Genomic DNA, 22,138 nt, shown 5'->3' on the forward strand with positions numbered 1-22,138 from the left:
CACACACTCACATACACACACACACATACACACAATGTCCCTAAACTAGAATTACCAAGGAATACCTTGATTAAAGAACAAATATTTGCTGGATTAAGTAAAATATGATATGGTACAGTAATAGAATTTTTTGTGTATAAAAAAGGTTAAATGTTTTGATACCAACACGATCCTGATTCCTGCAATAAAAGTTTAACAAATACAACATAGAACTGGCGTTTTTCAACATGGTATAGAATACACATAAAAAGGTATCAAGTTCACGATCTATGAATGAAGATTTACAAAACATTTTACTACTGAAGATATTCTTACCAGAGGTAGAAGCTATAAATGTGGGACAGAGGTGCATAATCTTCCTTGTCAAGCTTTGAGGAGGGCTATCATGCTTCCACAGAATACTCTGTTTCCTAACAGGAAAAATGGGGACAATCATATCTATCTCTTAGCTTTGTTGGAAGATTAAACAACATGTATTGCAAAGGCCAACACACAGAGTCTGGCAATGATTCCTGCTGACAAATAGTATTTTCCCTCCTCTCCTGGAGGCCACTCCAGGACTTACTCACATGAGGGTGGACACAACCAAAGCATTTTGCTGAAGCAAAAGGGGTGTGGGATGTGAGTCTGAAAGAAGACACAGAGTTGGGGCCCAGCCTGTATTTATAGTATTTACCACTACTTCCTCAGGCACACTGAGAAGAACAGAACTTTGGTCAACATACTCCCAACTAGTCCAAATGTGTAATTCCTGAAGACCAATGAGCTGCCTTAGCCCTGAGCTCTGTGGAGACCTACCCTCCTTTAATTGGTGAATGTGCAAAAGGGAGAATCATACTACCATTTGAACACTATGATCCTGTTACTTATGGACAGGTAGGACACTTGCTCCCCGATTTCTTCAGCAAATAAATCATTCTGTGGTTGCAAGAGAATGTAAAATTTTTAAAGACTGTGTTGGAAAGTGATTAAAGCAAGATTCCAAAACTGAAAATTAAAAGAAAAAGAGTTCCTTGGTCTCTGAAAAAGCATAGTAAGAATAAAATAGATCTGGACTGTTTATAGACTTAGAAATTATAGTCCACTCTTGTAGTTGTGGGTCTTTTAGAATCCAGGCTTCAGTTCCTCAGTTAACACAAAAGCTCATTAATCTATGAGTCTTATATGCAAGGAAATCTTTTCTTCTGAGTAATTGGCCCCCCTGTACACCAGCTGGGCTATATCTACATACACATGAGCTTCATTACTTTACCCAGGATTGTGGACTATCAGGGCCTCATTAGTGAATCAATGGATTTTTAAAAATTCTTTCCCGGTTGGAAACAAATTTAGGGAATGTTAGAGTTTTAAAAATAAGTGTTTCCAGAAATAATGCCATTTTGTTATGGTTTTCCCCTCATCTCATTGACAATTCTATAGCATTTCAGAAAATAAATTTAGAGACTAGAATAATCTTTGGCTATGAGAAAAGAATGTTTTAATATCTCTATTAAGTATCTTAATGAACACTTTTGGGAAGGTCTATTTGTTTTTTTCTATTACCTCTTCTGTTGATGTTTCCAAAGAGTACTGTAATCCTCTTAACTGACAAAGAAATTAGGGTCTCTAAAGATCTTCCTTATTTCCACTTTTAATGAATTGTCATTTCCATTTCTTTTAAGGTTGACTCTTTTGATTCTTTATAATGTAGATAATGCTTTGATAGATCGTTCTTATAGAATTGTTTAAAACCTTAAAAAAGACATTTATTATCATTTTAACACAATTTTCCCCTGTCAACCAAATTGATACTTTAAGAATATTCAAACCAGCTGGCGAATCATTTCCAAACACACTTAGTTGATAGCAAACATTTCATTTTGGAACTAAAAGCTCACTATGTCAGTTCCTGAGCCTCTAATTTCAATGTTACTTGAGACCACACTGGAATACACAGCCACTCTTATCTTTTTCTTTTTCTTTTTTATTAGTTATCTATTTTATACATATTAGTGTATACATGTCAATCCCAATCTCCCACTTCATCCCACCCCTACCCCCACCCCACTTTCCCCGCTTGGCGTCCATACGTTTGTTCTCTACATCTGTGTCTCTATTTCTACCCTGCAAACCGGTTCATCTGTACCATTTTTCTAGATTCCACATATATGCGTTAATATATGATATTTGCTTTTCTCTTTCTGACTTATTTACTTACTTACTTCATACTTACTCTGTATGACAGTCTCTAGGTCCATCCACATCTCTACAAATGACCCATTTTCGTTCTTTTCTATGGTTGAGTAATATCCCATTGTATATATGTACCACATCTTCTTTATCCATTCGTCTGTTGATGGGCATTTAGGTTGCTTCCATGACCTGACTATTGTAAATAGTGCTGCAATGAACATTGGGGGTGCACATGTGTTTTTCAATTATGGTTTTCTCTGAGTATATGCCCAGGAGTGGGATTGCTGGGTCATATGATAATTCTATTTTTAGTTTTTTAAGGAAGCTCCATACTGTTCTCCATAGTGGCTGTATCAATTTACATTCTCACCAACAGTGCAAGAGGGTTCCCTTTTCTCCACACCCTCTCCAGCATTTGTTGTTTGTAGATTTTCTGAGGATGCCCATTCTAACTGGTGTGAGGTGATACCTCATTGTAGTTTTGATTTGCATTTCTCTAATAATTAGTGATGTTGAGCAGCTTTTCATGTGTCTCTTGGCCATCTGTATGTCTTCTTTGGAGAAATGTCTATTTAGGTCTTCTGCCCATTTTTTGATTGGGTTGTTTGTTTTTTTAATATTGAGCTGCATGAGCTGTTTATATATTTTGGAGATTAATCCTTTGTCCGTTGATTCGTTTGCAAATATTTTCTCCCATTCTGAAGGTTGTCTTTTCGTCTTGTTTATAGTTTCCTTTGCTGTGCAAAAGCTTTGAAGTTTCATTAAGTCCCATTTGTTTATTTTTGTTTTTATTTCCATTACTCTAGGAGGTGGGTCAAAAAAGATCTTGCTGTGATTTATGTCAAAGAGTGTTCTTCCTATGTTTCCTCTAAGAGTTTTGTAGTGTCCGGTCTTATGTTTAGGTCTTTAATCCATTTTGAGTTTATTTTTGTGTATGGTGTTAGGGAGTATTCTAATTTCATTCTTTTACATGTAGCTGTCCAGTTTTCCCAGCACCACTTATTGAAGAGACTGTCTTTTCTCCATTGTATATCCTTGCCTCCTTTGTCATAGATAGTTGACCATAGGTGCATGGGTTTATCTCTGCACAGCCACTCTTTTCTTAAGAACGTCCAGAGAAAGTTTTAGCATTTATTTCCTTCAGAAGTGTATTTGAGTCTCACAGCTAAAGTTCATGTGTTCATGGCAACAAGAGCAAATGCATATTGATACAGGATAAGTGATTGGTAAGACTAATGTTGGAGCCCAAGACAGGCTGCCCCAAAATGTGCCTCAATGACATATTGATTATTTTGAATTAAAGTTACTTGAGAAACAGCCAGTGGAAAAAAATGATGTTAAAAAACCAACTCTGACCCCTTTCTTTCCCCCTGAAAGCAGGAAATAAATCTCCCATGTGAAGTTATTTTCCCTATACCAGGAGGATAGAAAGCATCCTTATCACTGTTAGGGAATTCAAGGTTAAGAAAGCTGTATAGAAAAACCCTATTACTTCTCCATTAGTCTGCTACCCCAAGCACAAGCCTCTTTGTTTTGTTAAATCTTCACAAATAATTGTTTCTTTATCTAAAAATGATATGTATACAGCCTGCTTTGGCCACTTCAGAAGTCCCATTTCTATGAGACCTCCGTGTGTACGAATTAAATAGTTTTTTTTTCTCCTGTTAATCTGTCTTGCGTCAATGTAATTATTAGACCAGCCAAAAGAATTCAAGAGGGGTAAAGGGAAATTTTCCCCCTCCCTGGAACTAACAGCTGTCTGCTCCAGCTATGAAGATATTTCACTGCAAAATCAACTATGCAAAAAAAAAAAAAAAATTTAAGTCATTAGAAGACTATTTGATTCTTATTTGTTCTTTTAGTAAATTGTTACAAATAAATTGGGTGAATAAATGAATGCAAGAATGCCTATGATGTACTAGATACTGTGTATCACATACCCTGGATGTATAGCAAGTGGGAAAAACATGGGTTCCTGCCCTCATGAAACTTACAGTCTAGGAGGGGAGAAAAACATAAAACAAAGAATCACATAAATAAATACCTAATCAAATATTTATGACAGTATTGCTGATGAGTTGTTCTGATTGTCATACCAGTCTTTTTTTTCCTCCATAGGAAAATAATTTTTTAAGTGAAAGCTGAAAATAATTCTCTGAAAACCTACCTCCCGTGATGTGAACCCATTTACTCATTCTCTGGGTGAAAGTGGAAAGTCGTTGTGTCATATTGACTCCACCTTCCTCCTTTCACATCCAATTAGGTGCCACAGCTTATTGATTTTATCATCCAAATATATCTTATATTCATTCCTTCTTCTCCATTTTCCATACCCAAAAGCAGAATACCAGTTCTCTGGTCCTCTTACCCAAATTATTTTAATAGATTCCCAGAATCACAAACAGAATAGGAGATATTAAAGTAGGAAAAGAGCCTAGAGATCATTCTTCAGATAAGGAAACAGGCTCAGAAAGGCAAATGTCTCACCCAGGACCCCACGATTCAGCCTAGTCACACATGCCATCAACTTTTCTTAGGGGAGCCACGGACGACATTTTTGGCTGCCTGCTTGCAGTCATTCCCAGCCCTTCTTCCTTGTTAGAAAATCTGTCTTCCCATGATAGGAACCAAAAATGACAAATTCTGGCTTTCCTAGGGATGGCCCTGTGACCCAGTTATGGCCACCAACATGTAAAAGAAAGTCTGTTGGCTGGTTTCTGAGAAAGAGTTTGCTTCTGACAAAAAGAGAAATCAAGGCCAGCAACAACCACTCCTCTTTCTTCCTGTCTTTGGAGCTGAACAACAGTGGCCTGAGGATAAAAAGCCAGCCTCAGAGGACAGAAGATCAGAAAATGGCCAGCACTTGGGACCCTCACCTATGAGTCCTGAGCTAAATTTGGGACTGCCTACTTGCAGACCTCTTATTATGAGAGATCGTTTAAAGTCTTTCCTATTTACAACTTGATGTCATGTATTCTGTTACTTGCAGCTGAGCATACCTTGGATGGACTCCTGCTTTGTTTATTTATTTTCCATCTACCCCACTAAGCTCCAGAAGAGCAAGGAATGGACCTATTTTCTTCATTGCCATATTCCCAGTCCTAGAGCAGAGCCTGGCACAAAAATCAGCCCTTGAAAAATATTTGTCGAATGAATGAATGCCCCCAAATCTTCATTGGTTCTCTACTTCGATAGAATAAAATCCAAAGGATTATTCTGGCATTCAAGGCCCTTCATGAGCTGGTCCCACTCAATTTACCTTTCCAGCCTTATCTTTTACTTCCACAAATTATATAATTTAAGCAAACCGGACTGCTTCCTGTCCTCCCAAACACCCCCTGTGACTTACTGATCAGAGCTTTCGTTCCAACATTCCTTCCACAGAATATGCATCTCCCCCTCCTCCACTTGGATACTTCCCTCTCACCCTTCAAGTTCCAGATCTTCCCCCATAGCACTGTCTCTGATACTCTCCAGGTACAAATAACTTTTCTATATTTCCTTTCTCTTGTGCCATTTATCACTTTTAAACATTTATGATAATTATTTGGTGTACTCATCTCTATTAGATTATAAGCTTCTTGAGGATAGGAAATCCACCCTCCCAAGAAACAGATACCATGCTTTGCTCCAGTAGGTACCTAGTAAATTTCTCTTTGCGAGTAAAGAAATGAATAACATTAAAGTAAGCCCATTTTAAAAATAATTTGGACACAGGAATGGATGCTGACTCTCATGAAAACAAAGGTCTGAATGAATTGCAGGAGGGGAAAGAAAGGAGGGAAAGAGACTTGTTGGAAGTGTCAGGAGAAAGCACAGGTGCTTTTTCTCTTGCCGATGACAGCAAAGTTCTTAATGGAAGACGATCCCAATCAATAGAGCCAGACAGCTGATTTATGTAATGGAATCAAGCTGAAGTAGTGGTCTTCCTCTGCAGAGTGATGTGAAAGGGGAAAAGGTTACTAGACTAGGGAGACCAGCGGACTCCACAAGTGTATCTGCTGGTGTTCATAAATATGTTCCCCATCCACAAACCACAGGAGAGCTCCAGAGAGCAGCCTCCTTGAGCCTGGATGCTGGAGAGTGACAGCGGGGCTGATGCCGCTGCTGTATTTTGGCTGCCGCCGCTGCTGCCACTGGGCAGATACCGCAGTGAGGGGTCTGACCGCGCTGAGTGCTCTCGGGAGCCTGGGTCTGGCTAGGAATGAGAAGTTGAAAGTGAGGGTTGGGAGGTGGGCAGGACTCACCGAGGAGCTGCAAACCGAAACAAGAAATCTAGGGAGCAGAAGGAGAGAAAGAGTGAGCTGGAGCCAAGACCTCAGGCCAAGTGGAACTGGAGGAAATGTCATCATTGGTAAAGGAGGACTTGGAGAAGAAACTGTTCAAGCCACTCTCGCAGAATCTGTACGAGTTTATTGAAATAGAGTTCTCGGTCCAGGACAGGTATTACCTCTGTGTGTCAGGTAATCTGTTCTTTCTGTTATCATTTCAAAATGTAAATAACCCCAAGATGTTTGGGTGATAGAAGGACATTTTGGGGTGTTTATTTTCCTATGCAATAACAGCAGATGTATCTTCTTGTGATAGAACTTAACTATGCGAAGATTAAGAATTTGGATTCTACAGAATTTTTTTAAGTGATAAAATGGAAGACAAAAAAATATTGTATTAAGAATATTTTGGTTAATTGTTCAGAAATGAAACTGGGTATGTGCTTTTGCTGATTTGATTATTTAGTCTCCAGTCTTTTATTTAATTCACTTGCATGGCATGCGAATTTCTTGTGTAAGAGCTTGTTTTAAAAAATTCAACGGAGAGCTCTCTATATATTTTAAAACATATTGGAGAATTGAGTTATACAGCTCTATTTCCAACAGATCTGGACAACCAGGGTTCTCTCTTTTCATGCTAGGAAAGAAAAAAAAAAAGACCTTAGATTTTCTTCTGAGGCTTATTTAGACTTCCTGGTGGCTTATTTTGAAAAGAGAAATGATCTTTTAAAAATTCTTTCTCATAGTATGCTCACAGAAACAATATTTTAATGGTAGAAATTAGTTCATGAAGATGGAACTTTAAGGAAATGTTCTCTAAACTAATTAAAATATTTTCCCTCATATTTTAAAAATTTATGAAAATTGTCCAAATGTAGGAATAAGCTTTTGCACTTAATTATGATTTACCTAACCTGTAATTTTTGTGCTGAATTTAGACAGAAATTCTTGTGCCATTATTGAATTTAATATACAGCATTTCCTTTTCCCAATCCATGCTTTTTAATAGTTTTCAGGGGCTTCGGAGGAAAGAGCTTAGAAACTCTAAGTTTTCATTGTAGACTTTGCTTTTTAAGGCACACAGTTCAGCATTTTCAGAAAATTTATTATAATTCCTTTCCTGATAATTTGCTTAGAAGAACTTTCAAAAGTTGTCAAGAGGGGGTACTATAAGGGAAGTAGAACATCTTTAAAGAAAGTGCTAAGAACTCTTTAAAATTCTGTAATTCCTAATAAGTATACTAATATTTACTTAATAATAAGAATACTAACATTTATCTAATACGTTACCTAGCATATTTTGCCAAATAAATAAAAAGTGTAAGGCTTAGCATATCAGCAAGGTACAAAACTTAATCAGTCCGGGAAAAAGAAAGAAATCAAATGGAAAAGGTCAAATGAAACAATTTTAGAAACTGTATTATATTCAAACGATCAGATCACTATATCTCAAAGTATTTTGACTTAATATATTAGAGGATATGCTTATTCCAACATTAAAATTTAATAATTTTATACCTATTATAATCCTACTTTATAAAGCTAATTACTCATCACAAAACATTAGTGTATACGTGTTTTTTAAGAAACTTATAAAAAATAGAACAATCAATAATGCATATTTATTTACCAGGCATTATTTACATCTAATTTACCACATGTATCTTAATGCCCGCCTCCAACTATATAATTAACTTGTTCTATCTGGCATGGAAAAAAAAACCAAAACACTCCTAGAATTAAATTTTTGGAAATGGATGTAATTTTTTCCCCAGTATCCTCAAGTTCTGAGAAAGACACTGTGGGCTGGGGTCACCTGCTGTCTGTTTTCATAAATGACATGAATCCTTTTAACCAGGATTGGAACAACAAGGGGTTGGCGTTGTTAACATGTGTGAAGGCAACCTCTTTAGGGTTCAATGTTTTCACCTGGACAATGACCACAGAAAGTAAGTGATCACTTTCATTAGTAAAATTCAATGATTCTGTCATGTTAGAAGCAAAGGAAAAACAAGGTTCTCTTAGATGTGAGAAAGAGAAGACAATATTGTGATATTCCAGGTAAAAGTTAACATTATAAGTCCTGTTCATTCACCAACTTTATGACTCTTCTACATATCACATCCATCAACTTGAGAGCACTTTCCCCAAATGTGGCCTCTCTTTATGACCATTTCAAATGCAATTAGACGGAACAGTAATTTAAAATAAAGTCAGTGGGATGCTTGCTAGTCCTAAATCTTTGACTATGCTTTACTCAGAAAATCTCCATTGATAGGAATCAAGCAGGCCATATCTCAACTGTTGAGGCAGGTAACTCCAGGTTTTGAATGTTGGCCACCTTCTGGGAGTAGGGAGACGTATAGTTATGATTTCCTCTTTATATCCTACAATCCAGCAGTTCTAAATTTGTGAGAATCAAGTCTAGAGTAGTTAAATCCCATCATGCATTTCTCAAATTAAAGAAGATATGTTTAAATAAGTTAAACTTTCCATTTATCCAATCAGAGTCTGTCTTTTGCAGGGGTCTCACAACCAGATGATTGTGATTTACTGTTGCCTTGATAACTTACTTGGTCAATGTCAAAAAGCAGATGTCTTAAATTCTGTCTCCCTCTCTGAAGTTTGCTAGGATTTACATTGGGGATTTCCTGGCACCTCGGTCTCCTCCCACGTCAGGGTTTACATGGTCATTTCCCCTTGAAATTAGCTTCCCCTAGCCTAGAACATCATTATCCCTGGCTGTTAAAAGCGGCAACTTCTTAGGAAGGAGGGAGGAGCTCTATAAAGTACGGGAACAAGAAAGGGACAAGTCAGTTGTGCAGTGATGAGAATGCAAATGAGTTAAAGAAATTCTGAAGGACTTGAAATCGCATGAAAAGTGATTATGGCTGATTGGATGGGAAGTAGCAGGGCATGGTGGAATGGACCTTGGAAGGCTAGGAGTCCGACACAGCTGGTGTGAAACATGACTCTGCTTTGCCCACCTGCCAGCTGTGATATATGGGGCAACGCTCTGGCCTCGGTGTTGACCTCTCTGAACCAGAAATAATAACATTTACATCTACACATAGTGCTCTCCTCTTAAATCCTAACTAGGGGGAAAAAAATAATAAATTGTATTCCAAATAGGGCTAGAATTTTATTCCAAATTGGAAGGTGGGGTTATATTGTTAAAATTACAGAAAAGAATGTATCTATTATGAAAACATATGCTGAAGTATTTATTTATAAATAGTATATGCTGTAAATAAATATTTATAATAAAAATAAAATATACAGTAAACATATGGAAGTATGTATATTCCTATTTTATAAATAAAAATTGTATACATATTCTGATACAGATTTAAGTATTCACATATATTTAGAAAATATTCTCCATTCACAGGTAATTAATTTGAAAATAAATGGCATTTGCTAGAATTATGAAGATAGTATGCATAAATTCTCCATACCTATTACATTTTGATGCCAAAAAACAACTTCTTCTCTGTGAACCGGAGAAATGAATAATTTTGTGAAATCATTTATACTGTTCACAGTAAGAGTGTTAAATAAGAATAAGTTAACAAGAAAAGGAAACAAAATACTAGAGACTGGGTGGCTTATAAACAACAAACATTTATTTCTCACAGTTCTGGAGGCTGGGAAGTCCAAGAACATGGCGCCTGCAGATTCGGTGTCTGGTGGGGATCTGCGTCCTCATAGACCACCTTTTTCTCCCTCTAACTTTGCAGGGTGGAAAGGGCAAGGGAGCTCTCTGGGGTCTTTTTATAGGGACACTAATCCCATTCATGAGGGCTCTGCCCTCATGACCTAATCACCTCTGCCCTCATGACCTAATCACCTCTGAAAGACCCCACCTCCTACTACCATAACCTTGGGGGTTAGGATTTCAACATAGGAATTGAGGGGAACGAGGGACAAACATTAAATCTAGTATTGCCCAGTACTGCCTCAAAATCGATGTGATTAAAATATTTCTAGAAAAATTATTTGAAAGTTACTTTTTTGATGAAATCAGTAATAGCATTCTCAACAACCCCAAGACGTCACCAATACATTGAAACATTTTCACTGAGGCTTCTTGTCTTTGATATCTCATGGTAGTTTTTCCCTATTACTTAATTTCAATGATGAAAACAATTATGTAACACTGGGATTGTAAAATGACAGTGGTTTATGTATTTAAAGGTTTTCTGTGCAGTTTACTCGTGAGCTACTATTTTTCCTGTTCTGCCAAATTATATTGGTTCACTTGGCCAATCTTCTTTCCACTTAGCCTCATGAATAATAGTGACTATTTCACCGTGATAATAGAGGCAGTTATTAACAACAATGTTTATTTTGAAATTAAAAGTGAAGATAAGTTGTTAGCGTGAAGTTAAGATGGTTGTTCTGAAAATGTTAACTAAAATAGTGAAACTGGAGCAGGTTCATTCTGAAAGTCCCTGGGTCTATAGATATCACTAAATCATAATTAGATAGCGGCCCATCTGATGTTACGGAAACCAACTCTGTAACATTTTGACTATATAAACACATTTCTGTTTTAAGACAACGTGATGTTTCCACTTTGCCGCTGCATTAATGTGAATACGGCCATTTAATTTTAGCTGGCAGCAGAACTCAAGTATGGAACTTAGGGATTGGGTCCACTCCAGCCTGAGCAGACTTTGACTCTTGGCTAAAGACAGTTCTTGGAAGCTCTTGGCTACAGAGGAGACTATTTTGCCAAATTAAGGAGGTTGTACCGTCTCTGTGCTGCATCACTGTATCAAAAGGTTAACTTTTAAAGCGTGCATTTTATTTTCTTAGTTTGTTATTAGTGGGACAGTGACCATTAATGTAAGAAAACTTGATGACTGGTAGATCCTACCTTCTTAACATCTCTTTCTTCATTCCCTCCCTCCCACCCATCCTTTACAGAACTGCCCGAGAAAACTTTCTAAAATGTAAAGCTCAGCCTGACCATTCACTTAACGTCCTTCAGCGACAACACTCTTCGCCCTCGTCAATGTCCCCACAAACAGAGCTTTCAGGATAATATTTGAATTCCTTAGCGTAGCATTCTAGACCATTCAGGAACCAGCTCCTGCCTACCCTGATTCCTACCACCTATTCACCCCTACCCTTCATGCCAGCAATACTAAATGCCTGTAAGGACTCAAAAGATTCAAGTATTTTACGCTTTTGTCCACATGCTGTTCCAGAACTCCCTTTACCCCTTTCTTCATTCTGCTAACTCCCATGGTCCTTTACAACTCAGATAACCTCCTTCAAGAAGCTCTCTCTGACTCCTAGTGGGATGAAGATGTCCCTTCTCCATGTTCCTATAAGACCCTGTCCATGCCTCATTCACAGCACTTGATCGTGTATTTTCTCTCTGAAGCCCCACTCTCTGTAATCTCAGCAAAAGCAGGAATGGTGCCATAGGGGAATGCATTTTTTCAATGCCTAGCCCAGGGCTTTGTACAAAAGGGGCACTCAAATACTTATCAAATTAATGAAACAAATCAGTGGGTCTACAGCCAATTAGCTGGTTATCATAACATGTAGATGAGGCCGTGGAATTTGCTTCAAATGATATTTTTATACAGTATCCAGTTATTTCTCCCCATCCCCATCCTCTCCCACTTCGTAAGTCGCCAGTGAGACAGCTAGCCAGAACAAGAACATTATTATTTGGTTCTGAGGTAGAGCCTTTGTCTGGACAGACAATTACCTCCTAGTGGAAGGAACTGCCTCCAAAATCTTGTCCTTAGTAAGTATGACAGAATCAACCATGCTTCCACTTCAACACACCAGCCTAATGGCTTCTTTTCTCTTTTCCTTTCCTCTTCCCAAAGCTAACATCTAGACCAGTGGAAGTGGACCTTTTTTAGGGTTGGGGAAGTGTACACGGACAGAAACCCACCAAATTTTGCACAGTTTCAGGAGACTCACAGTCTCTGAGCCAGTTTCCTTACCCAGGGTTAAGATCTTCCACACTGGGTCCCCTCCAGGACATGCCCCTCAATCACTCCTGTTGTCCTCAAAATATGCAATCACTCCTCTTCCAAACTCTTGGAATATGTGATCTAAATCATAGCCTTTATTCTCTTATCTCTCTTTCTAAACCCTACCTAACATAAGAACTGGCGCATAGTACGCACTCAGTATGGTTAGTCCATGAAGGAGCCCTCTACAAGCTGTTTTCTGCCCTCCCCATTCGAGAGAAACTGCCCTCAGGGAAGAAATCAATGATCTTCCCCAAGTCAGATTCAGTGCCAGGACTGAACAAAGTTACCCAACAAAGTAACTTCATGGGATTGTCTCCAACTCTTGAAATTCTCTGTCCTCTTGATTTCCGTAGCATTGCACTGTTGGGCTTGTCTCTTTTCTGATGGGCCCTTCTTAGACCTCTCTGCTGGCACCTTTTTTTTCTCTACTCTGTTTCACCTCTTTCCTCTGCTCTTTTCCCTATAAACCTAGTTTTGGAAACCTGTTCACACAGAAAAATCCCAAGTCTGTATCTTCATTCCTAAACTATAAACTTCCATCATCTCCTTCTCTTCTGAGATAGTTTATGGAGCTCATCTGTACATCAAAGACTAAATTCACTATTCCGCCCAACCATGCTTATGTATTTGGTTTCCATCCAGTGTTGTGAATGCCTCATTTAAAATCTAACTTAGATTTACCACTTCGATTTCCATTGCCTACATCCTATGCCTAGATTCCAACAACAGCCTCAAAAACAAAACAAAACAAAACAAAAATGGAAACAATTACTATGAACCAGGCACTATCCTAAGTCATTTATATACTTTAATCTTTATACCCTATGGGTTTGTATCACTCTGATGTCCACTTTACAACATGAGAAAACTGAGGTTTAATCTCTCTAGAGATTAAATAATGAGATTACAGACCACACTGTAAGAAGTGGTGTCATGATTTGAATCCAGAATGTTTAATGCCAGAGCCCACTAAGACACACTGCCTCTTCTAGGGACCTCCAGTTCTTCTTTCTTTTCTTCTTCAATGTATCCTGGGCATCACTGATTCCAGAAAAATACTCCTTCAACAGGACACAGCTATATTAGTCTCCTGCTCAAGGAGGAAAGAGACTTACTGAATATGTATTACAGTATGAGCTTTCACTGAACTCCTGACATAGTGCCCTCTTCTTAGATTTGTCAACCTGCTCAGACTCCCTTCTCTGGGAGACTGAGCTCAGCTCCATCATGAAGTCTAAGTTCAACTGGTTGCCTTAATTTCAGTATCACCTGCACTTACAGAGGATAACTACTCCCTTCACCAGTCCCAACTCTGGAGCCCTCACTGTCCAGGCCAGATTCCAATCCCTCCCATCAGAGGGGGGTTGAGACACCATGAGACCACAGTGGTTTCTGTCATTTTTCAAAACATTTTCACAACCTGGTTAACTTTGTTGTCCACCATATCCTAACACCAATCAATCTATACAATCCACTGTCTCTAATCCTACCTGGTGAAGTTCAGGGTCTATTGTCTACTCATTTTGTCATACTGTCCTTCACCTAGAAATGCCGTCAGTATCATCCTTGCCTTTACTAATTTTAAAGCTCTATCTCCAATTCTATTTCTTCCATAATTCTTTCCTTAACCATTCGAATCCTCTCCCTTCTTAGAACTTCTGTTGAACATATAGTCTGTTCCATATTGCTTATCTATCCTATGATTATATTGTAATATATTGTTTTAATCTTCTTAACTAGGAGGTCATGCTAAAGTGATGCTTTCCAGAACCAAAAGAGAGTCTTCCCCAAAGACAAATTCCAGTCTCATTCTTAGAAGACAGAACCAGCTTGTAACTCTCCAAGTGACATCATCCATCTTGAAAGTTTAAGATATTCAATCCCCACTGCCACCTCTTTATAATATACATGTATACCTTCATATTATATATTTTATGTGACACATGTGTGTTAGCCTTGTCTCTTCAACAAAATCATAAGTTTCCAGAGGGCAGGGACCATGTCTCATACTTGTACCCCCTGTGGCATTTGTAATAGTTCTATCAGACAAATAGTGGATACCCAGTAAATACTCCCTTGGGAACTCATTGATAACTTTCAGTCCAGGAACTCTAACATCAAATGTTGATTCTTCTAATGTGTTCATATGAGACCAAACACAATGATTTTAAGACCAGGAAATTATTTCCCTCATGTTGTTCACATAAAATAAGCAATGATTTTCCCATATCTTTCAAAGTACAGTACTAAAGTTTTTTGTCTCGATGGCACATTTTGAATAATAGGATTTTGGATACACACTACAGAGGATTAAAAATTTCAGACAATACCAAATAGGTCAGTAGTTGCTGTTTTGCAAGCACTCTTACATCAAAAATCTCACAGCGACTTTAAAAAAAAAAGTGTGCACAAGTATTTGCATGGTCAGTCTTCAACAGTGGGTTGCTGTGTGAGCAGAACTGTTTACTTTCCTGACCTCATTTTCTTATATTGTCATAAATTAAAATTCCAACTTGTTCTGGTAAACACTTTGGCACTGACTGTATGCTCACACTAAGCCTCCTATTTCCTGCCCTGAGTTGAACTCTGTCCTCCACCACAAATCTCAGAGCTGAAAGCACAGAGCTCGGTGTTCTATCTGACAGACATTACCGCGGCTGTATGTGACCACAATTGCAGCAAAAATAAAGTTAACACACTGAGGAAATTTGAGGGCATACTCATGAAGCTTCAGATACCTCAGGGTTCATAACTGGGGTGCAGATACAATGTACGTTCAAGCTTATTATAGGAAAAGGAGATTCATAAATACTGAAAAGTATGACGATGAATAATTTATTATCTTCTAAGAGTCTATGTAAACGAAGTGTTTTTCTGTCCTACAGTGACCAAAAATGAAGAAGTAAAAATAGTTATGGTGAAACACTACAGAATAGGTTTAGATGAAAAATATGAAGTAACCAAAAAGTGGTCTTTGAACGATCTGCGGATGATCGATGGAAAAGAAGCAGATACAGTAAGTGTTATGTTTTGTAAAGGAGATGTGGGATCAATATGCTGGAGACCTTTATGGTTAATATCTTACTTCATATATTTTTGGCATGTACTGAGTGTTAAAATGACATATTATTCTTAAGTGGTACAGTTTAATCTACTGGGATGATCTACTGGTTTGTTTGTTCTGTTTTTATGAGTTTAAATTTGAATTTTGTCTATTAGATTTAAAGCATCTTTCCCAAGGTCTTCTTAACAGGTTAAACACAATCTTCCAGTCAGTTCTGAAACTTTAAATATCTGATGCTTCCACCACCACTCTCTCCCCAGCCCAGTTTCCTCCATAAGTTGTGGGGATTCCTTTCCTCATCTTCTTCAGATTTTACTGTCGGTTAGCTGCTTGATCCTCTGGAAGGATCAATAACCCTTGGAAATCCTACAACCTCTGTATTGAAAGTGGGGAAGGGGTGTGTACTTTAATCTCTTGTATGACCACTTGAAAGTGGTTTTCCCAGTCTCTCCTTGAACTCTTCTACTGATGGAGAACTCATTCCCACATGAGTAAATCCATTCTATTTCCAAATTAACATCCTTTATTTTCACATGTCCCACTTATGTTTAACTAAAATCTCCTTCACTATAACATCCACCCATCAGTCCTAGCTTCGTCATTTGAAGCAACCAGAACAAACCCAACCCTCCTTTTACATAGCAGCCTTTCCAATGTTTGAAGACACTAATAAGGTTCCCTCAAGTTTTCTCTTTTCTGGGTTAAATGTAACCATTTCATTCTTTAAATAATGTTCTTATGAAGATCAAATAAGATAATATGACAGGATTATACAAACACTAAGAGGTCATAGCGCTGTTGTTATTTTCTCCCATGACATTGCTGCAACACCCTTCACTATGCAATTTCTTCTCCTCTGGAATGTTTCAGTTTTTCCACAATTAAATACAATACTTTAGAATTAGCGTGACCAGTTTGTATTTCCTTTGATCTGGATTCTTATTTCTAGTAAACACTCAACTGAGACCTCAGGTCTTTTGGGCATGAATTGCCATTTAACCTGATCTGCCATACCTTCTACGTACATGGAATAAAATCTAGATAAAAGCCCTTGATGATCTGGCTTCTTTATATCTGGTCATTTCCCCTAAAACTTTATACAGCAAAAGTGCTTTAATACTCTCGGGGCTTAGAAAGCCCAGTCACCTCCATCCCTCACCCCATTCTCAGATTCCCCATGAAGTAAAGTCCTACTCATATCCCCCTGCCCTATAACCCCATTGCACAGTGGATGTAAATAATCCAACAAACTGCAACTGCTGGCTTACTCTGTCTCCCCTCTGGATAAAAAACTGTAACCATTCCTTTTCATCTTTTATTGTAGCCTTCTGCCTAGCAGTTATCAGGGACTCAATAAATATTTCTGTTATTGTTGGATGAATTAGAATTTAAGCTCATTTATTCTTAATCTGATTAAATGCCATATGCTTAGGTTGGCCTATTGTTCCTACCTACCAAATCTTCTAATATTTTGATTTTTTAATATTCACTATAGTATGATACAGATTTAATGCGCACAGCATTTAGGACTTCATTCAAGTCAATAATAAAAATGATGAAGCAGGCAGGGCTAGGTGCATACCTCTAGGTAATTGATAGGTTATCATTACTACTACTATTATTACCACTACTAGCAGTACTGCTACCTGCTACCATTTCACACTCAGTAAACTCTTAGCAGATGACAGGAACCACAAAAAGCTCTTTTCATACATAACTTCACATAACTGTCACAAAAATCCCATGAATTAGATTCTATCATTACTCCTGATTTACAGATGAGGAAAATGAGACATAAAGAGATTAACACTTGCCTAAGGTCAAATAACTACTCTAGAGATGGAACTAGACTTTACCTCCAAATCTATCAATTTGTCTTCTTTGGACTGGTTGTTTATCATCTCTACAAATTTGTGTGTTCAGTCATTCACTGAGAATTTATGGTATACCAGGCTCTGCTAGGCTCTGAGGATACAGTGGTAAGTTAGATGGACACAAGCTCTTAATTCTGCCACTTAATTCTGCCTTATTAATTATCTAGTCTGAATATCTAAATTTTTCCCTTAAGATCTTTACTGAAATCAATATATGTTATCTGCTATTATCTTATCACCTAGGAATCCTATTTTTAAAATTTGGTGTGTTTGGCATGACTTCTTGGTGAAAGCATGCTGGATTTCATTGCGTTCTTTCTTAAGTAATCACATAGCATTTTTCTGACAATATATTCTACCTAAATGTTCAACACTTAGGAAATAGTTAAATATATTTTTTTATGTCAATATGCTGGAACATTACATGGTCATTAAAAGTCATGTTTCCAAAAGAATACCTCAGAACACAATTGTTCACCATTTAATAAGTTTTTTAAAAGTCAGCTGAATACAAAACTTTTCTATAATATTATCTCATTTTACATATTTAAGTTATCATAGTATTGAAAATTGAAAGCTGAACCTTAAATTTTAATACAAAAAAATATGTATGTGGGTATGTAAATGTATAGATGAAACTAACCAGTACTTTAACAATAATTATCTCTGTATCATAGGAGTACAAATTTTTAAAGTATTTTCTTCTATATACTTTTAGGTATTTGCCAAAATTTCTATACTGCGTTGAATTTTATCACAAGTCAGTGTCAAGTTCACTAATCTGTAGTTTCAAGAATTAATCATGCCCACCTCTTTTTTTGACCATTTTCTTATTTTTTTCTCAAGTGCTCAAGTGAATGTACAATTTATTGAACATTCAAACTTCATTAAGACATGTGCAATATGGCAATTTTACTGGGGGTTTAACCCTATCTAGGATGATTGCTTGCTGGGGCTTAGCAACAGGGTCCAACTTAGCACTAATTAAATACCCTATTGAATAAATATAATACCAAACAAAATGCATTCAAATGCTTTCTAAAAAAAATCAATTTTAAAGGGCTTTCTAATCAGGCTAATGACAAACACAATAAAGGTAGATATGCTAGTTTAACATAATTGGCTGATTTTATACAGCCAATTATACAGCACTTATATCTTTTAGTCTGCAAGTATATTATTAAATGATAGAGAACATCTAATACAACCATTTCTACAGAACTAGGAAATAAATTTCTAAGAAAGAAAGATTTTACAGACCCCATCTTTTATACCCACCCCAACAGTAATACCCCAAATATTACTAATGTCATAATTATTTTCTATAAGCTTGGTCAGTGCCCAGGATGTATTAATCAAGCCTGTCAGCTTAGATTCATTGGACGCAGCTAGCTCTGCTCTATTTTCTCCTCACCTTTCTGGCCTTTAATTGCATCTCTATGTTGTTAATTATTCCCTTTCCCATTTGAAGATTGTTATCTTTCATAGTGAACTAGATACAAAAGGGAAATTGAGTATTTCTATTTTTCTGATCTCTTTAGGGCCTAAAATATTAAATTGCCAGAAGAAAACCTATAATATCCAAAGAGTAGTTCTTTTAAATATTTCTTTTCTGTGGATGAAGTAAAAATATCTCAGTTGTTCTGGGAATTACCACTTGTCCTCCCTCTTGTAATTGAATCCTCAGGAGTCAGCATATATTATATTTTTCTCGATAGCAATGTTTTAAATAGAGCTATTTCAAGCCAGAAGTTGTCAACTTTAAAATGGAATGGAATTGAAATTGAAGTCAATTTATAAATCAGAATGACTGGGGATTTGGAGACTGACGTGGTGCAACAGAAGAGAGAATGATGTAGCAGGAAATGGGGTTGGGCTGAGTGAGAGCTTTGTCCTTGTCTTGGCTCTGCCAATAACTACATGTGTGGCCTGGGCTTCACCTCTCTGGAAACTATTATTCACTATTACATTACATTATATTACATTATATTTAATCTACTATAAACAAGGGATTACTGAATGAACTATGAGATTCCCTTTTAGCTCTATCAAAAGAAAGAAAGAGAGAGGAAGGGGGAGACAGAGGGAGAGAGGAAGGGAGGGAGGGCGGGAGGGAGGAAGGAAGGAAGGGACAGATGGACGAACTTGTATTCTATGTTCATGCCTGCTTAGGCTTCAATTATCAGGCTAATGGAAAAACTTAATCTTCTCCAAGTATCTCAAAAGAACAAAGGATATTTTCTACATGATAAGGAGTAAATGTTTCTGTGAGGAAACTACATAAGGAGTATGATTAGTATCTGGTGATGGAATGGGTGTGATTTCCTTTCATTGAGATTCTCTAAAGAACTGTCCTTCAATCTGCAATCATGACAGCTAGGAAACATTTTGCAAGGTGTGACTAGAGAACATTGTACTTAAAATCACATCACTCTTGTACATTCTTTTTCTTAAAGTATTGTTTTGTTTTTTAAAAATTTTAATAGTGTAAAGCAAGGTGATATTAACACCGGTATCACAATCTTTGGGGACAGATTTGGGAAAAGGAACTATCATTCATTAAGCTCCATACTAGTATCACAGTTTAAATGATTAATCTCATGCAAACTTCATAGCAACCCTATCTAAAAAGTGAAGGCCAAATATAATAAGTGCCCTGCCCATGGTTACATCAGAGTCAAAACAGTTGGCTAACTCCAAAACCCTTGTTCTTTTTCCTGTCTCCTCTAAGAATTTTCCTATTTGAAAAAGAAATTGCAAATACATAAGTTCTTATATACAAACTTTACACACTGCATGGTAACAAGTCATTAATACTTTTGTTTGGTCTGGTCTCTCTCTGCCTCTTATCATTTAGGGCAATGTTTACCTCCACTTCTCTTTTTATAGGATGACTTCAGATCAGTTCAACACACATTTGTTGAGAACTTAGTAGTTGCTGTGGATACACAAAAGATAAATGACTGAAAACCTCTGCCCTCAAAGAGAGTTAGGAGTTAGGCAGATAATGAATGCGAAAGCATTTTGTAAACTGAAAAGCACTTTATAAATGCAAGGCATAGTTGTTACTGCTATTAGTAACAGTAGCAATGATTATTATTTTAACATGTAGGACCTAGATCAGGTTTGATGCCTACTTTTCCCTGAAACATCTCCACTAGAAGTATACAGCCTAGAGCAATCCAGTGAGTCAGTCTTTAGTAAATTGTCAGTTTCAGTCAAATGATTTAATGATCCTTGCTATTAACTTTAAAAGTAATTCCTTGCTATTAACTTCAAAGCCAGCAAGTTGGTGATCTGTTGTATGCCAAAGGCTGATTAGCCATTCTGTATTTCCCCTTTCTACCATTGAAATAGCACAACGGACAACCTCCTAGTAGAGAAAAGGAGAAACCTTTTCTCTCCTGTGGAAATCTATAATTGGGTTTATTCTTTTCTTCCATCCCCATCCATCCTCTCAAATTCACTACCCTGGGAAGACTTGGTAGCTGCATATTTTGACACATTTATTTGCATAACTGAAAAATCACAGATGCTTCAAAAATAATCTTTCTTATTGTTGTTCTTTTTAGAAGCAACGTGTTTGAAACAGGTAGTTTTGGAAAGCTCATTTGTAGATTTTGGGAAAACGTTTGATACTGATACTTTACAATCAATACAACAATCAATATGAGAGAATCCAGGAAGTCTAGCTACTTTCCTGGCTATAAACAAAATCATGTCTCTCTTTTTCTTCTAGGACAATCCATTTTTTGATCTGCACTTCAAGAAAGTGTACAGTTTGGAAGCATATAGTTGTGCTTCCAAATATGCCTTTGCTCGAACTGTAAACAAGCTGAATCATGCATACCTTAAGAAGGACTTACGGATCGTGAACTTTGATTCTACTTACCTTAATGATGATTCCATTTGGTCCTCCAACAACAAGGATTGCTTGGTCCTTATGAGAATATGCTTTTATGCTTTCAGTCTAGTGTGCTTGTCCCTGTGTCCCTTGCCACTCTGAATATGTATACCATGTTCCTTCATCAGTGTTCTATGAAAATGGTTCCCTAAGTAAATATTGATACTCATGATTTTGTTTTTTCCCTTTATCAGTGACTACTATTTATATGAAAATAAACTGATGCTTTGTGAATTGCAGTGAAATGTGTTTCGATGCATTCATTCAACATTCTGGACTTTTGCCTATGTGTTCTTTGGTAACTTTGGAAGGAGTTGGATGGTTTTGCCTAAACTAGTATTCTACTAAGGGGTATCAAAAATTATCTTGAAAGGCCTAAATAAGTGGAAATACGTCCTGTTTTCACGGACAGGAAGATTTAATATTGTCAAGATGTCAGTACTACCCAAAGTGATCTGCAGATCAATATTATCCCTATCAAAATTCCAATGGCTTTTTTTGTAGGAATGAAAAAGTCAATAGTCAAATTCATATGGAGCTGCAAGGGACCCCACATAGACAAACGATCTTGAAAAAGAAGTACAAAGTTGGAGGACTCACACCTCCCAATTTCAAAACTTACTACAAAGGTATAGTGATCAAAGCAGTATAGTACTGGCATAAAGACAGACATACAGACGAATGGAATAGAATTGAGAATTCAGAAATAAACTCATACATCTATGGTCAACTGATTTTTGGAAAGGATGCCAAGTTCATTCAAAGGAGAAAAAATAATCTCTTCAACAGATAGTGCTGGGACAACTGGATATCTACATGCAAAATAAAGAAATTGAACCCCTTTCTTA

The 22,138-nt window shown here is 37.1% G+C and overlaps 1 protein-coding gene across 1 annotated transcript; it reads left to right on the plus strand.

Moving 5' to 3' along the window:
- Positions 1–6,514: 6,514 nt before the first annotated feature.
- Positions 6,515–21,392, plus strand: EXOC1L (exocyst complex component 1 like). Its single transcript, XM_061191393.1, has 3 exons — positions 6,515–6,635; positions 15,334–15,464; positions 21,126–21,392. The coding sequence occupies exons 1-3, from the start codon at positions 6,515–6,517 to the stop codon at positions 21,390–21,392; spliced, it is 519 nt and encodes a 172-aa protein (XP_061047376.1).
- The last annotated feature ends 746 nt before the right edge of the window (positions 21,393–22,138 follow it).

Source organism: Eubalaena glacialis, chromosome 5 (genome assembly GCF_028564815.1).
Source record: "Eubalaena glacialis isolate mEubGla1 chromosome 5, mEubGla1.1.hap2.+ XY, whole genome shotgun sequence".
Taxonomy (NCBI): Eukaryota; Metazoa; Chordata; class Mammalia; order Artiodactyla; family Balaenidae; genus Eubalaena; species Eubalaena glacialis.

What these genes read in the sequence shown, in the direction of transcription:
- EXOC1L (XM_061191393.1), top strand. Translation starts at nt 6,515, where the DNA reads ATGTCATCATTGGTAAAGGAGGACTTGGAGAAGAAACTGTTCAAGCCA. An exon ending in GTATTACCTCTGTGTGTCAG is followed by an intron (nt 6,636 to 15,333) that starts GTAATCTGTTCT and finishes TCTGTCCTACAG; the next exon opens with TGACCAAAAATGAAGAAGTA. An exon ending in ATGGAAAAGAAGCAGATACA is followed by an intron (nt 15,465 to 21,125) that starts GTAAGTGTTATG and finishes TTTTTCTTCTAG; the next exon opens with GACAATCCATTTTTTGATCT.